The sequence below is a fragment of the Aspergillus udagawae genome, assembly GCF_001078395.1.
Source record: "Aspergillus udagawae IFM 46973 DNA, scaffold_1, whole genome shotgun sequence".
Taxonomy (NCBI): Eukaryota; Fungi; Ascomycota; class Eurotiomycetes; order Eurotiales; family Aspergillaceae; genus Aspergillus; species Aspergillus udagawae.
The window spans coordinates 1,291,363-1,306,675 of record NW_025091264.1 but is presented as its reverse complement, the minus strand read 5'-3'; the positions used below and the strand labels follow the sequence as shown (position 1 = coordinate 1,306,675).

At 48.8% G+C, this 15,313-nt stretch overlaps 5 protein-coding genes across 5 annotated transcripts; 2 read left to right on the top strand and 3 right to left on the bottom strand.

The window, feature by feature from the left end:
• Positions 1 to 234: 234 nt before the first annotated feature.
• On the top strand, positions 235 to 2,738 carry slx4 (the record flags this gene model as incomplete). The annotated part of the gene is made up of 2 exons (XM_043285952.1): positions 235 to 1,044; positions 1,098 to 2,738. The coding sequence occupies 2 exons, from the start codon at positions 235 to 237 to the stop codon at positions 2,736 to 2,738; spliced, it is 2,451 nt and encodes an 816-aa protein (XP_043141887.1).
• A 1,841-nt stretch (positions 2,739 to 4,579) lies between these two features.
• On the bottom strand, positions 4,580 to 6,639 carry Aud_000438 (putative C6 finger domain protein; the record flags this gene model as incomplete). Its single annotated transcript, XM_043285951.1, has 3 exons — positions 4,580 to 5,596; positions 5,682 to 5,975; positions 6,160 to 6,639. 3 exons carry the CDS (start codon positions 6,637 to 6,639, stop codon positions 4,580 to 4,582), a joined length of 1,791 nt encoding a protein of 596 aa, XP_043141886.1.
• Positions 6,640 to 8,009: 1,370 nt separating this feature from the next.
• Aud_000437 (cyclic nucleotide-binding domain protein) lies at positions 8,010 to 10,825 on the bottom strand (the record flags this gene model as incomplete). The annotated part of the gene is made up of 2 exons (XM_043285950.1): positions 8,010 to 8,354; positions 8,408 to 10,825. 2 exons carry the CDS (start codon positions 10,823 to 10,825, stop codon positions 8,010 to 8,012), a joined length of 2,763 nt encoding a protein of 920 aa, XP_043141885.1.
• A 2,038-nt stretch (positions 10,826 to 12,863) lies between these two features.
• Positions 12,864 to 13,547, bottom strand: Aud_000436 (uncharacterized protein; the record flags this gene model as incomplete). Its single annotated transcript, XM_043285949.1, has 2 exons — positions 12,864 to 13,024; positions 13,091 to 13,547. The coding sequence occupies 2 exons, from the start codon at positions 13,545 to 13,547 to the stop codon at positions 12,864 to 12,866; spliced, it is 618 nt and encodes a 205-aa protein (XP_043141884.1).
• Positions 13,548 to 13,806: 259 nt separating this feature from the next.
• Aud_000435 (uncharacterized protein) lies at positions 13,807 to 14,341 on the top strand (the record flags this gene model as incomplete). The annotated part of the gene is made up of 2 exons (XM_043285948.1): positions 13,807 to 13,809; positions 13,877 to 14,341. The coding sequence occupies 2 exons, from the start codon at positions 13,807 to 13,809 to the stop codon at positions 14,339 to 14,341; spliced, it is 468 nt and encodes a 155-aa protein (XP_043141883.1).
• Positions 14,342 to 15,313: the final 972 nt, after the last annotated feature.

Sequence of the window (15,313 nt, the reverse complement as noted above, 5' to 3'; positions counted from 1 at the left end):
TACCTAAAGTGGTAATTTCACAGCACCGCCAAGACATTCGACAAACCTGCAGCTCCATCACTTCTCATTCATCCTGAGGCTCGCGACATCAGTTTCAATAATGGACTAACCAATGATTTTCTGAGCTGCTCTTTGCAGCTGCACAATACATTATCTTTCTGGATTCTAACTCTGAATCAGGCTAATGACTTGCCGACGGGGTACGGTCCTTCGCCGCAGATCGCATTTGCCACCATGTATACAGCTACAGACATAATCATTCTCTCTTCTTCGCCAGATCAGATTTCCTTTCACTCTCCAGCAGAGCCAAAATGTGATCCAGAGAAAGTATTTGGCTTATCACCGGTCTCTTCGTCCCCCTCGCCTTTGCCCTCTCCGTCAGAGCTGTTTCAACCGCCCGTGCGCTCGCAGTTTTTCAAAGCTCAAGATGGAAACGACGGCTCGTCGAGGACTGCAAAAGAAGAGTCTGAAACAGGGACGAAATCAAAAGCTTTGGCTGCATCGAGGAGAAAGACGGCGGCTCGAGGGGGAAGACAGATGCTCGCGAAAGAACAATTTACGAACGAGTCACTGACACTTTTTGACCATTCTGAACCTCCCATACCGAAACACAATGAATGCACGTCCAAGAAAGGGATAGGATCAAAGAAAAAGCGCACAGACGCTGCAAATAAGCGTACTACGTCCAAAAACAAGACGATCACTGGGAAAGTGGCGAAATCTGGCATTACCGAGACTGCCAAATCTGAAGATAAAACCAAGGAACTTGTGACATCGGACGTCTCACCGGGAAAAAGTTCTGCGAACAAACTGGAGTTGGAGAAGGATGGCCTACAACTTGAAGTAGCTATGAAGAGAAGGCTAGATTGGACGCCTACCAAGGATACTGGCAAGCGAGCCGTCGAATTGGTTGATATTGACAACGATAAGACTCGCTTCGGCAGCCTTCTATCGGAATATGGCTTTTTGAAAGCCGCCACCGATTCTCAAGGTGACTTGAAACTCTCTGACGGTGGCGCTCCAACGAAGCGCAGGCGACTAGAGGTAGGTGTTCTATGGCTGTCATCATCCTGCAGCGCATTCTGATCTTTTTGCAGCTTGTAGACACTCGAAACCCATCAAATTCTAAGCGGACATCGCCGGAGGTTGATAGCAACCGTTCAAATGTCTGCAGCACTCGATCCTCGAAAGCCTCAGCAGGCGAGGGGAAGCCGAGGAAAAGAAGCAGAAAGATCACAACTCTTACTGGCCGTGTGACAGCCCTATACACCAAGGATAGTACAGTTTACTTGGATGCAGCAGACACCGTGATGAGAGCCTCAGAAGATGTCACCAACAACATCCTGTCTGAAGGCAAATTTATCTCTAGATCGCTGGACATCGACTCATGTGTTCTCCCTCCTGAGGATGCCGTCAATTACTTGAAGGAACAGGATTTGATGTTCGGAACGTGCAGTCAGTTGGAGCGGGAAGACTCGCCAACGATGCTTAGTGATATGCAAAAGGCAATACGCGCATCAGAAAATAGTATGATTGAAAACGGCAAGCCTTCTTCGACCACAAGGGCAGAGTCTGGGTTATATCCTCGTACCGCAGTATCGCGCTTCCAAACTCCAAGAGATTTATGGTCTGTCGCAGCCAGAGATATGGATGGATCCCTAGCTGAAATTGAGGTGCTGGATATGGTAGACGTTTCCGACATTTCCGAGCTTCCGCCGAGACCCGATGGTGAGCTACAGGATAGGACTGAAAAGGATGAGGAGAACACAGTGCCTCAGGGAAGACCTCTCCGGCCTGTAAAGATCACGGATGAAGTTGAGGCGGGAGGCGACATATACACGGAGAACTTGACAATTAGCGAAAATAAATCGGAGGAAACCGCTTGCAGGGCATCGGAAATTCGCCCAATGCCACGATTCGCTGATTGGAAGGACTCTGATTTGTCAAGAGAAGTCGGGTTGTATGGGTTCAAGCCGATGAAGAGTCGCAGGAAGATGATTGAAGTGCTTGAAAAATGCTGGGAGGCGCAACACTTGAGCACACCGACCGTCGTTCAAGATGTTCCAGGAAAACCAGACGACGGCTCGACGGGAAAGGCTAGCACAATTCAATCGCAGACAAAGAAGCAAACCTCGACGACAGATGCAGCTAAAAAGGTGGAAAAGGAGAGCGCATGTCTCACCGAAGAGGCGAAACCGAACACAGCTCTGGAGGATAAACCGAGTCACACCGCTGCGGAATCAAGTCACGCGTTGATGAAGTCATCATTTGCAGATGTGGAAGAAATTGAGGATTCGGAAGATGAGCTCATACCATCTCCCAGTCGGCTGCGGAGTCGTTACAAGCGCCATATGTCAGAAAGCAGGAGCAGTCAGCCTCTGCCTGTTTCAGCTATGCCATCCAGTCCGACGCGGACAAATGCTGACTCCGGCACCAAACCGTTTCCTTCTGATTCTGTAGCGGAGTCTAGTCTGCCAGATCTTGCCAGCCAGATAACCAAGGCTGTACGATTGCAGCCACGATCGTTCTCCGTTGACTGCAAGCGCCCTAGCTGGCATGAGAAAATCCTGATGTACGATCCCATCGTCCTAGAGGATTTTGCCACCTGGCTCAACGTCGAGGGACTGGGACTTATCCATGAGGACAGAGAAGTCAGTGCTGAGTTTGTGAGGCAGTGGTGCGAGAGCAACGGCATCTGCTGCGGTTTCAGAAAGAATAGCAGACGGTCTGAACGGTAGCCATCGTCTGCTATGGGACGAGCACTGGAATATATTTTTCTCTTTTACGCAATATCGATGCATGTCGGTCTGGAGTTTTGGTCTCTTCATACTTCTATACAGCAATTGGGAAGATACCCCTGGGATTGGTTCGAGCATAAGTGGGCGTCATGTCATTTCTACTAGATTCGATTATACTAGATCCTCTCAGTGACCTAGAAATGGACCATGTCCTCTTGGGGGGTATAATAATACCCAGGTTCTTAATTAGATCCAAATAGATTAAAAGTACATGGCTTCAGCCTTCTCAAGGGGTACATATAACTTCCTTGTAATGAAAGCCCGTTTTCGACGGGAATCCTTTTCTTCGTTCACTTGCAGACTCCAGAAGAGGCCTTCTCATCTTGCTGCACCATATCATGAGTATCAATCAGGATTCGCCTTCGGGCCCCCTGAGAGCTGAGGACGTAGAGTAACTCACCAAGCAGTATCCGCTCTGGCAGACGCCCATACTTCCGTTCTTCGTGCAGGGTTGACCAGCCGGGATCTATGCCACCGCATTAGCAATCTTTCTCATTCCAATCAATCATGTATGGCTCTTGGCCTTTCCAGCATACAGTAGCTGTGGAGGTAGTAAGCGCAGTAGGAGCCGCCAAAGCAGTGCCGAGGATGGCGAGAGCAGCAAGGACTGTGAATCTCATGTTGTCTGGATGCTTAAGATCAAGGGAAAAGAATGAGTGACTGGAGTGGGATGGTGGATGAGTGGTTGAATGACTGTAAGATAGTAGCTACGCCTGTCAGGAAGGAGCGTGTGCTTGGGGGGACTTGTACTTCGGTGAATGCTCGCCCAAGTGGAATGAATTTATATGTATCTGTGCCACCTGCTTTGATCTTCAGGGTGATGCATTGTTTTCTATGTATAGAAAGTGTGGTGGTGCGAGTGTGGAGTGTGCTGCTCAGGAGCAGTCCTTGGCCTCAGGGGAGATGACGTGGATGGGTCGTACCTGGTATTAGATCAGTCTGTGATGGTTTTCTGGTGGATACAGATTGGATGGTTGAACAGCTACCGTCTTCGCTTGTGGCAGATATTCAGTATCTACTTTCTGGAAGCGTTTTGTGATATGATACTTTGCATTTGATTGAGATACACGTACTATGTGATCGGTGCACTTCCCCAAGAGCAGCAAGCAAGGGATGATGTACATATGTCAAACATTGTAAAGCACCTTAAATGACTGACTCTTGAAAACTGGCCTTATTTGTCGTCTACATGAACAAGTTGCTATGGCTGCTTATCTCTCAGGAAGAAGTACTTTCTTCAGATGCGTCTCCAGTCAAGATTGAAGTCCGTATTGTGTAGGCTCCTGGCAAACAGTGGAGGCAACATCGACGGACGGTAATGTCACGGGAGAGCAGATGTGGACTTGGGGACTCCTGAAGAATTCCAGAATAGGAAGGAGAGGATGCAGATGAGACGTGTCATGTAACTATCACCACACTATAAGCAAATAGCATCGTCAATCACATTAGGATTTTCTAACGATCCCCAGCCTGAACAATTATGAAAATGTGGCATATCTAAAAGTGAGAAACAATCAGGGGCAGCTCGCTCAATGTCGATCAACAAATGCCGACCATGTCTAAGCAAAAGGATATGCGACGCAGTTAGACTCAGAGTCAGGTAAAAGGGTAAGAAGATCAAGTGCACAAGGGTATCACCATGCAGTACAGCGTTCCAAATGGCAAAGTCTCCTTGGACATTTTGGTCATTGCTGAACACTAACGCCGGCTTGCTCAGTATTCAGGTACACATATAAGTTGTGCTGCTTCGTCCTGCTGTCAGCATTCTCAAGACCAGCTGGTTAGTTCGGCTGAAGACCTTCATTGTCTCTCCCATTTTGTAAATTCCATAGAACATCTTCCATTGCCAGTGTCGTAGTTGGACTTCCAACCTGCGGGTAATCAACTGGTTGCAAGTTAAGTTGTGCAGGGTCAATTGTTAAGGGGTTTGTCGCTGGGCCCACAGCATTAGCAGCACTGGGATGAGACGGCTGTTTGGTGATGGGCGCGAGACGAGCTCTGTCAGCAGGTAGCGTTGACAAGTCTATGGGATCCCCACCATTGTTACCGTTGTCGCCATTGTCACCATCGGAGGCATTGAAGAGATTGAAGACATTGAGGTCGTTCAGATCAACTGGTTGAGCGACAAACCCTGCCAGAAAATCATCATCGAGACCGCCCATCGCAGTGGGATCGGCCATAGTGTCCTGGTAACCAGGTTTCTGTGCTCCCAGAGCTGGTTGGCCACCACCCTGCTCGGTCATTGGGGGAACAACTTGGTTAGCGAAAGCTGGATCACTGTTAGTAATACCGAAGTTGGTGTCATCATTACCTTTACTCGCCTCAGAAGATGTCTGGTAAGGACTGCTGCCGCCAGATTGAACGGAGGGAGAGCCTTGCCCCGGCGGAGGCGTTGTTGGAGCAGGTAGGAAATTGGCAGCTTCTTGTGTTACTGGAAGAAGGCTCGGAGCAGGTGGAAAGTTGAGAAGGCCTGGTCTCATTAGGGGAAGGTTTGGAGGAGGTGCGGGATTGCCTGCTCCCTGTCCTGCCGGAGGAGGGCTTGCGGGAAGTTTGGGATAGAGTGCTCCCGGTCCTGCCAGAGGAGCGTTTCCAGGAAATGGCAAGTAGCCAGCTCCTTGCCCTGCCAAAGAAGGGTTTGCGGGAAGCTCGGGATAGAGTGTTTCGTGTCCTGCCGGAGGAAAGTTTACAGGAAGTGGCATGTAGCCAGCTCCCTGGCTTGCCGCTTGGGCTTGAGGATGCACTTCGTAGGGGGCGTGGGGAGGCGCTTGCCCAGCCGGAGGAGGATTCCAAGGAAATTGCTAGTCTCAAGTCAGCATCTGCACATCTCATTACGCTGTTCGACAGCATAACAGAATGGTATATGTTAGAAGAGTTGTTACCCACATTGTAGTTAGGAAACACTGTCTGAGAGCCGGCCAGCACGCGACGTAACTGCATATTCTCCTGTCGTAGCAGGTGGATATCTCGCCGGAGCATGACAACATCTTGCTGCAGCAAGTTAACGTCTGCGCGGAGCCTCTCAACCTCAAGATTCAATCCATCTCGGGCCTGTCCAGTCTCCCGGGGAGCTCCCCGAACATAGGTCTTCTGGGTTGCTAAAGTCAATGTGCACTGCATGCTCCTTTTCACACATTGTGCACAGCCATCGGGGTCGTTATCGCACTTCAACTTCTGAACCTGAACAGAAGACCGTCGTTAGTCTCAATGTAACAGAGAACTGGGCAATAGGAGGAATGCAGCTCAGCAAAATAGCATGAAGAGGAAAATGAAAGAGGATCCCACTCACGGTATCCACTTGCGTACTCATCTATTCCATCTGTTGGAGCGAAAAATAGAGGAGGAAGGGTTATTGATCACTTACTCTGCAATTGTCACACGCTCTGTCAGTACGTTTGGTAGGATTGTTCTCAATCCTGCTAAGAGCCTTCTCCACGGGGTCTGGCACTGGGTCAGTCTTTCTGCGACGCTGCCTTTTCACCCGGGGCTGCTTGCTTGGTTCAGTCGAAGGTCCTGCAGTGGACTCTTTGTGGTCAACTGAGATTCCCGCTTCTTTTGCGGCTTCTTTAGCTTCCTCCACTTGTTCTTGCCGCTGTTTCCCTTTGTCTCTGCTTGGCTCAGCTTCTGGGGGAGCGATTTTGGTACCAAGGGCCTCACCACTCACAGCCTGGCTAGAAACGGCAGCTGCCGTGTTCGGAGCTTTGGCAACAGCTTCGGCGTTCAACACTGAAGAGGACTGTCCACTGTTCGCTCCACTGCCTAGGTTTGAAACTCTCGCTTGTTTTTTCCGGTTGTCATTGTCGCTGTTATCGACATCGTCAATTCTCCGCTTTCTCCCAGACATCTTGTCCTAGTGTACTTACTGCTAGCAGGTCCGCTTGGTGCAAAAGCCGTGGGGGGGTTGGTACTTCGAACTGGTCGTGAATGGATAAAGCAGGAAAAGGAAGTGTGAGTGAGACGATAGCTGATTTCAATATAGATCTGATTTCTGTTGGAGAGTTCCAGATGCAGAGAGAGAAAGCTGTACTTATACCTCATCTTGACGGGGTTCTGCTTTGCAATCCAGACATCGGCTTCATTGTTGACACTTCTTCAGATATAATAGCAACAAAGCATTCTGAAGCATACATTGTCAAACTGAACAAAGGGACTGGAGCATTCAAAATCTCTTATGGAGACTGTAGAGGCCAAGAATAGACATCAGTTTTGCTGGTTCGACCTGCAAGCTTCACAAAGTGCCAAAGACCTTCGATCGTCATTGTAATAAAATTATATTGAAAAGTGATGAACCACAAGAAGCATTGTGAGATCTATCGCCTTCTTCAAGGCAAGAGCAATCTGAAGGATTACATTGTTTTGAACCTGAATTTTACATCAGTGACAAAGGATAAATGTTGATGTTCAACGAATAGCATTGAATGGCCCTGACTTACACTTTACTTTCTTCCTTTGTCTTGGCTTGCACTGGCACAGCGGTTATGAAAGAGAACGATGCCGTGTTGAGAAAAGATAATGAAGATTTGTTGATCCAATGAACAAAGAATTGCTGAAACCAAGAACCAGGGGATCTTCAAGAAGCATGAAAGCAAACGCAAGTTTGAGATTCATCTATTAATCCGTTCGTAGCTCCAAAATGAAGTCAAGGAACAGCATTCTAGGTTACAGCATGACGGCCCTAAACTGACAATATCATCAAACATGACAGGAAATTTGCCACCAATCCAGCCCAGTAAGAAAAAATGCTGCCAAACGCTCTTCCCTCAATCAAACTCCTCCCACGCCGGAGTCCTATGCAGCCTATACCGAATAAAAAGAATGAGTCCTAGTGTAAAGGCAATGAAATGGAGAAACGATGCAAAGGAACCAAGGAAACCGTGGGCGATGCTGATAACTGGTTATACTTGATAGAACGATTCCAGTACGGTTACTGATCGTGGCACAGAAGGGAATCCAAGAAAATGGTCGGGGCACCCAAACGAGAAGAAATCCTGCAAACTGATAGTGAAATCGTATGAGATGAGGTGGTCGATGAAATTTTGGAAGATGGTTAGATCCAGAATGCGAGGGGTGAAAAGGCATTAGATAATAGACAGTTCGAGGGCAATATATTCCCATTCAAGGATTATAAGATATCGTCAAAGTGAGTTGAGCCGTGGATTATAAGGTCGCGAAAATGAAGGGATGTCAAGGAACGGGCCGCAGTTGCGATGGTGGTTATCGAAACACTCGTCCATTCTGCGCAACGGTCTCAAAGCTGATTCTGCCTTTGTATCTGAGGGGTCCGTCGTCTTCGAGCCACGGAAGGAGGTTTTTGCACTGACTGACATCAAACGACTCCAGCTGATTGCAGCCCTCTGCGACCGCTTCAACGCCCACACCCGTGACCCGGACGCAGCCACGGACTGATAGCCGTTTGAGATTCAGTAGGTGGAGTCCAATGCTGCGTAGGGAAGGGTCCGAGATCGCGGACCCACAGAACGACATGTTGAGATAGGTCAACTGCGAGCATTGGAGTGCGAGAACTTCTGTCGCTGTGTCTGACAAAGCGCAGCAGAACGACTGTTGACGGTTAGCGGTTCTGCAAGATAGCTTGTGAACAGTGATGAGCTTACCAAATCCAGTTCTTGTAGCTGTTTGGCTGCGTTGGTTAGGTAGACAATCGCGTTGTCGGTGAGATAAGTGCAGTCCGCCAAAGTGAGTTTGCGCAAACTGGTAAATTGGGCATTTCCCCAGTATTGGAAGCCTTGGTCAGTGATTGTCGTACATCGGGTCAAATCCATCTGTTCGATTCTGGAGGCAGCGTGCGACGCAATATGGTGCATCGAACGATCCGTGACATGTTTGCAGTATGACAGTGTCAATTTCTTCAGTTGCGGACAACCATATACAGTGCCCGCTTCAGTCTGCATGGTGGGTTTCAAAGCTGCTTTGCCCACCTTTCCAGTCTCGCCGTTGGGCTTTTGTTGTCCAGGAGCAACCCAGCCAATTATCCGAGCCAACAGTGTGTCCCCGACTTTTCTACAATTGCTCAAATCAACTTCCTGTAGACCAGTCGCTTTGCCAGTCATCTCAAGAATGGCAGATGCAGTAACGTCCCAGACACTTTTCATCTTCCAAGTGACGACGTTAGCACCGCATGTAGCCGCCAATTTCAGGAAGCCTTCGTCGGTGATGTGGAAACAATTACTGATATCGACGTGGCGAGGTCGTTCTCCCACAAAAGGGCAGATTATTTTGACCAAAACATCGTCGCTAAGCTTGCGATTATATATGCTTAAATCAAGATAACGAACGAGTTCAGCGGATTTGGTAAGAATCGCAGACCAGTGCAGAGAGACAGCTCGAAGGCGCAGGAGTTCATGAAGCTCCAGGTGTTGGAAAATCCTGATGAGTATATTGTCCGGTAGAATGCCGACGTTATCGCCGCGTGACTCGCGGTGTGCCTTCTGTGCTGTTGACAAATTCGATGTCTCGGAAAGGGAGTAGAGAGATGATTTCGTTGAACGAGTTCCAGATGGAGGTGATTGTCGCTGCTGCTCCCCAGACACCTCGTCTGGTGTCAACGGGGCGACTGACCCGCGCCGGCTGCGTAGTCGAACCTTGTCCAAGCCAACTATCAGAAAAGGGTCAGGATCTGAGGGCTTCAGCACATTATGATCCTCCATGGCATTGGGAGCTCGTGGGCTATCCAACTCTGTCTCTGTGAGTGTCAAAAGCGGCATTGATTGTCGCCGAGCAGCCCTGACTTTAAACTCCCCATCGGCGGGCTGATCAGCGCGTTCTGCATCTGACATTACAACGTCACCATCAGACGCAGACTGAAGTCTCTCCTTGGCCGTGTTCTCGACCTGCAGGCGGACATTCTGGGGAAGCTTGTCCCAGAATTCGGCGAGGACATCGCCGCCAAGCATGAGGCACTCGACTGCAGTAACGGAGCGTACCGTCGCTGTCCTGCGGGGTGCCAGCGACAGACTTACAACCTCTCCAAAGTATTGCCCTTGTTTGAGTCTTGCTTTGACTTCGAATGGTGGTTTCTCGATAGTAGTTGGTAAAGAGTGGCGGTCGTGCGCGTCCGTTCTTTCCGTGAGAACTTCAACTTCGCCTCGCACAATGAAATAAATTTCACGTCCCTGGGAGTCTTGTTGGATAATGTCCGTGAACGGAGGGTACGATCGTGGGTGAGCATTGAGCCCTAGAAAGTGTAGTATGTCCGGGGGAAGGCTGGAGAAGAGAGGCAATTCCTTAAGCAAGAGGCGGACATTCACCGACCCGTTCGCCAGCGCACTTGAAGAAGCATCTGCAACACCGACTCCAGGGCTTGGTGATTTGCGCTTTTTGTTGCCAGCCCTCAAGGATGTGCCTTCACGTTCGATAGGTGATAGGTCTCCAGAGGACGAATCTCTTAGTCTCTTCGAGCCTCTGCGAGCTGGGCCAGTGAGGTCAGCCGAAGGTGTTGAGGTTTCCTTCTTCTTCTTCTCCAGTATCATCAATCGTTCCTGGGCCTCATCCCGTATCGCTCGTTCCACCTCTGGAAATCGGGGAAGAATGTTCCTGAAATCCTCTTTGGACAGAACGACCAGTAAACATCGCGTTCGAGCAATGATGGTGGCTGTTCGGGGCCGGTCCATCAATACCCCAATCTCGCCAAAGAACGCGCCCGGTTCCAGATCGGCATAGATACTTTCGCCATCGCGAGAAGTGACTGAGACAGCGCCCCGAACCAACCAGTATATCGCCTTGGCCTCGTCACCCTCCGTCAGGATATAATCATTCGGAGCACTGAGCTGGGGGCGGAGATGCTGTGCGACCTCCACTAGGAACGATTCGGGCGTGGATTCGAACAGGGGAAAGGAACGTAGTCGATCAATTAGGTCCAGAGGTAATGCTTTGATATGCGAGGATGCCAACGGGGACGGTCGTGCTGGCCGATTTGGATTTGTGACTGAGTCGAATGAGTGTATCAACGAGACGGTATCGGAGACGGGCGTGACGGCCTTGGTTCCTCCGCCAGCCCTGCCGTGACGCCGCATGATGAATGGGTTGCAATGTCTTGCGAATTGGATACGGACTCTAGAAAGATGTGATCTTGTGTCGTCCGATTAAGCAGCGTATAGTTCGCCGGGAAGCGATCAATGGGCCGATGACGTCGACGAGAATAGTGATCACGGGAGCTTCAGAAAAGCACCGCCGGGGGGGCGGGGATGGCAACGACGGGCGTCAGTAATGGCGCGACATCTGAGGTCGTGAAGTTTTCGACAATGAGGACGCAGCGATGAGATGGAAACTGGAGCTTTTCAGCGACTTCCAGAATTTCGCAAAGGAAGAAGCATAGCACACAGGTGGTACTAGTACTAGGTGCTTAGCGGACGGCAGAAACCGTTCCAACGGAATAATACCAAATGTTAATGAAAGCGGGGATCACCGTCAAATCATAGTGGGAATGTGGTAGAGCTCCACCACTAATTCAGTAAAGCACACCTACTACTTCAGCTGTCTTCCCCGGTGTTGGTAATATTTTCTATCCGACAGGGATAGAAATCTATGATTACGGAGAGGCTGAGGAGGCTGAGAATGCAAGACAGAATATTGCGTAATGCTCAGCAGGGGAAAGAATCATCGATCCTTGTACTGCAAATGCGGGACAACAATTTGAGTCGGGAGATTGGCCATGTATATGGGAGCCGACACTGCCAGAGATGTCGGTGGTGGGGTACTCGCAGCTATCTATCGAACAGTGCCGACAGCAGCGGTCAGAATTTATCTAATCTAGGTAGGATCAGCAGGTAATATAGGTAAAGAACGATACCAATTACACATCCAATGGTAGTAGTTAGTATGTAGATACTGAGATATGATTAGATATTAGGATGCTCAGTCTACGTGAGGAATTTTAGGATTGTTTCATCTTAGTTGGCATTTCTCTGCGCTTTGAGACTCTTCTTTCATTCGCTTTCAGACGGTCTAATTATTAGTCCAACAGAAGGATTCGGCGGTTGCCCGAATAACGGTGGAAATAAGCAGTCATTGTTTTAAGACTTACAAACTATAGGTATCTCTACTCCATACGTCTAAAGTGATTGTCTGTAGGTTGTATTTTCAATTGGTTATGCAGTGGATATGCATATGCGTATCATTATTATTAAATTGCGACACCCACAGAAGCTCCGAACTCCAGTATCTTGCTGTTCTAGAACAAAGATGCCTATGGAGTATTTAGCCCTTACATGCCTACCGATAATGTCACCTAACAATTGGCTAGGTCAGGTAGCTCCTATTCAGCATTTGTAGCTTGGCCAGCTGAGCAGCCGTAAGATCTGCAACCTGTTGTCACCCCTTGATTTATGGAGTTCTACAAGGTTCTTAACTTGTACCCACGACTAGCAGGAAATGCCGAAGCCATTGATGTTATCTACTACGAAAGACATAGTCCCCTTTGTTCTAGCACCAGGGGTGGGACATTATGCTTCCAGACTCGAAACCAGTATTAAATCTGAGACTTGAGGAGAGTACATAGGCTAGGTAAAGCCTGAGAATCATAAAGATCAAAGTTAGAGAGTGCGAATCCCTCATAGTGTGGATGATGTACTTGGTGGGACAAACATGACTCTGTCCCCAAGGGAAGGCGTCTTGTCTCGTACCTCACTGCTGGTCCGTGGATTGAAAATAAGGAGCAGCTGCGAGGCTGCCCAGCGACGACAGTCCAAGCCTGCCAGACTGCCACAGCTGAGTTCAACCTCAATGCTGTCATTCTAGCCCGGTAAAGGAAGGGTATCATCGAGGAACGATCCAGAATCGTTATCCTACCAAATCTCATTGTGCAATGTGATTTTTTTGCGGATTTGGGAGATGTAGATCTCGATCAAAGGCCCCACTTTCTGCCTGAAGTTAAGTATCAGGGAAGTCTGGCATTCAAGCCGCGTCTGTAATTGTGCGTCCATCTGCCATCACTTCTGTGTCGACCATCAAGGTATATGCGGGTGATGTGCCGGTGTGAAAGTCATGAGTCATGTCGAAACTTGAGTTCACAATCGTCACCAGAGGACAGAAAGATTCAGTTGCAAATTTGCCTCAATCCTCGCTTTTGCTCCCACGGTTACCTAAGATGAAATCGACATAGGCCGGACGGTTTCCCTTAAGAGACTCAAGAGCATCCTGCATCAGCCCATAAGCCAGACTCAATTTCAAGCCAAGTTTCGTTGTGCGAGCAGCCGTATAGACGTCGTGTCGGGCTATGGAATATCTTTAATTAGCTGTCATCCTATCATATGGCTACATTGGGCCAAGCGGGATTGTACCTAGCAAGCTGTAAATGCCAGAAAATGATAGTCCGGCCGTGACAGTCGAGAGGAAATCCCTCCTGTCGTGCCGAGCATAGTCCACAGTCTCTTCAAAAAGGCAGAACGCAAGCGCACCAGCACTGAGTTTAAGTCCCATCTTCATACCCTCTTTCACGCCTCCGACTATCGCTATGTAATTTTTAGTCTTGTGGTATTGAAACCATCCCGTCGATGTGGTCGGAAAGCGATGCGCATTTTCAGCGCGAAAACGGTATGCGGCCTTCTTGCTTCCATGCGAAGATCCGATTGCCATACCAACAGAGAATGCCGACAAAGCTGTAAACGGCAGTCTCTTCCCAACCTCAATACCTAATCTTGGAGGAGTATCGGATTCGAAAAGCTTGTCCCAGTGGAGGATCTTCAATAAAGTTGAAGGCTCGGAAGAGCGCGTCTCGGTCGGGGAATCGGTGTCCATGTTGATGCAGGGAGAATCAGATGTCGAATATGATAACTGAGCGATCTTGTCCTATACAGATCTGTGACAGTCTTTAAATCGAATCAATCGACGCCAGTTGGAGCGGTGCTCTGGATCGTTTGCAGCTTTTCTTGCGTAGGTTGGAGATTGAAGGAGGCACTAAACTACTCCGAGTTCCCGAGTCTGTATCTATCTGATTGAGAGATCCGAGGTCCCACCAAGCTTCTTCAAGCACGCATAATCAAAAACAAAGACCACCATGGTAAGTAATTAGTTTGAGCACAACAGTGGGATTCTTAAAACTGTGCTGATGTGACACTATATTATAGTCACAGGTGGACCCTCTGAGTTTGACGCTTTTGTTCAAGAAGCACAAAACTACCGTGCTTTTAATGCTTCCGCCTCACGAGACGATCGCGACAACCCAGGAGATGCTTCTCAAAGCTCTCCAATCGCGAGGGATCAAAGAGATCAATGGGGATCCCGTACCGGAAGACTTTTCAGAAATTGAATTTGGTATAACGGTGGACAAGAACGACCTAGAAAAAGGATGGTCAAAACTGGAGATTGCGATGCCAGAACTCGAGAACAGCAGCACATCCAAACGAGGTGCTGGAAAGCGGACCAGTTTGAAAGCAGCAGATATACGGAATGGACAGGTAATCGCTTTCAGGTTTCGAAAGCCCCGTGAGCAGGAGAGAGATGGCGACCTCGACATTGACCTCGAGTTGGAGGATCCTGGCTGGGACGTCGTCGTTCCAAGCCTTGATGACGAGGAGGGAGAGCCCAGTTAATCAGGAAAACAGTGGAGACTCTTGCATTTCGTGTGCTTCTTGCTTTTGGCGCTCGGCTGGGTATATGGGTTTACAGTATGGGGTTCGTACGATGCTTTGTACCAGAAGATGGCAGGGTCGGTCTTTTTATTTGATGAAGGACTTGAACCGTCCAGAAAACGGATACTGCAACATGATGAATGAATGAATGTTATACCTCAAAACACAGCTCTGTGCATTTCCATTCTTCGACCGCATATCGCATGCAGAATGCTCTCCTTTCTCAGTCCGCGACAAAAATGATGCCGTTTGGTCTGGCTCACCACAGTAAAGTACTCTCTCATAACCAGGGTTTACGCACTCGTATCATCATATGTTATCGCTGCTGTCCTTGGTCCCCGCCAGGCGATTGTGTGAAGACAGAGAACGGTCGAGTCACGAAAACGACCGTCGTCGAATCTGGGCGAGCCAAGATGAGTCCAGAAGGGGTCTGCAAATTGCAGGATCCATGTTGAACTAGTAATAATGAAGGCCCTTGGCTGTGACTATCTATTTCATGGTACCCCTCTTAAGGTATCTCCAAAAGTGACGAGTGTGGGCGCCCCAATCTCTTCTAATAGTGATGATCAAGCCAATCATGATAGAGTTGTCTGTGGCCATAAGGATCAGATGTTGTGATGATTACGTTTCTCTGCATAATTAGGGGACGGTCTGGTCAGAGTAGCTAAGCACACGCGCCATCACGCTAATCGACACCGCTAATGGTTGCTCGGAGCAACGCAACGTGGACAAACAACCAAAGTCAACAGCTTGACGTGAAGACAAATCATTGGAGAATAACTCAATCAGGAACAGTCTAGAGAGGTATCAGAGTTTCGATGAGGCCCACTGTCAACATTCCTCAGCTGTGGACATTCGACTTCTATTTCTACTGATAACTTCCTTTTACCTCATCCTCTCCATAATCTTCCGCGTGGCCGAAGGGTGCAGGGC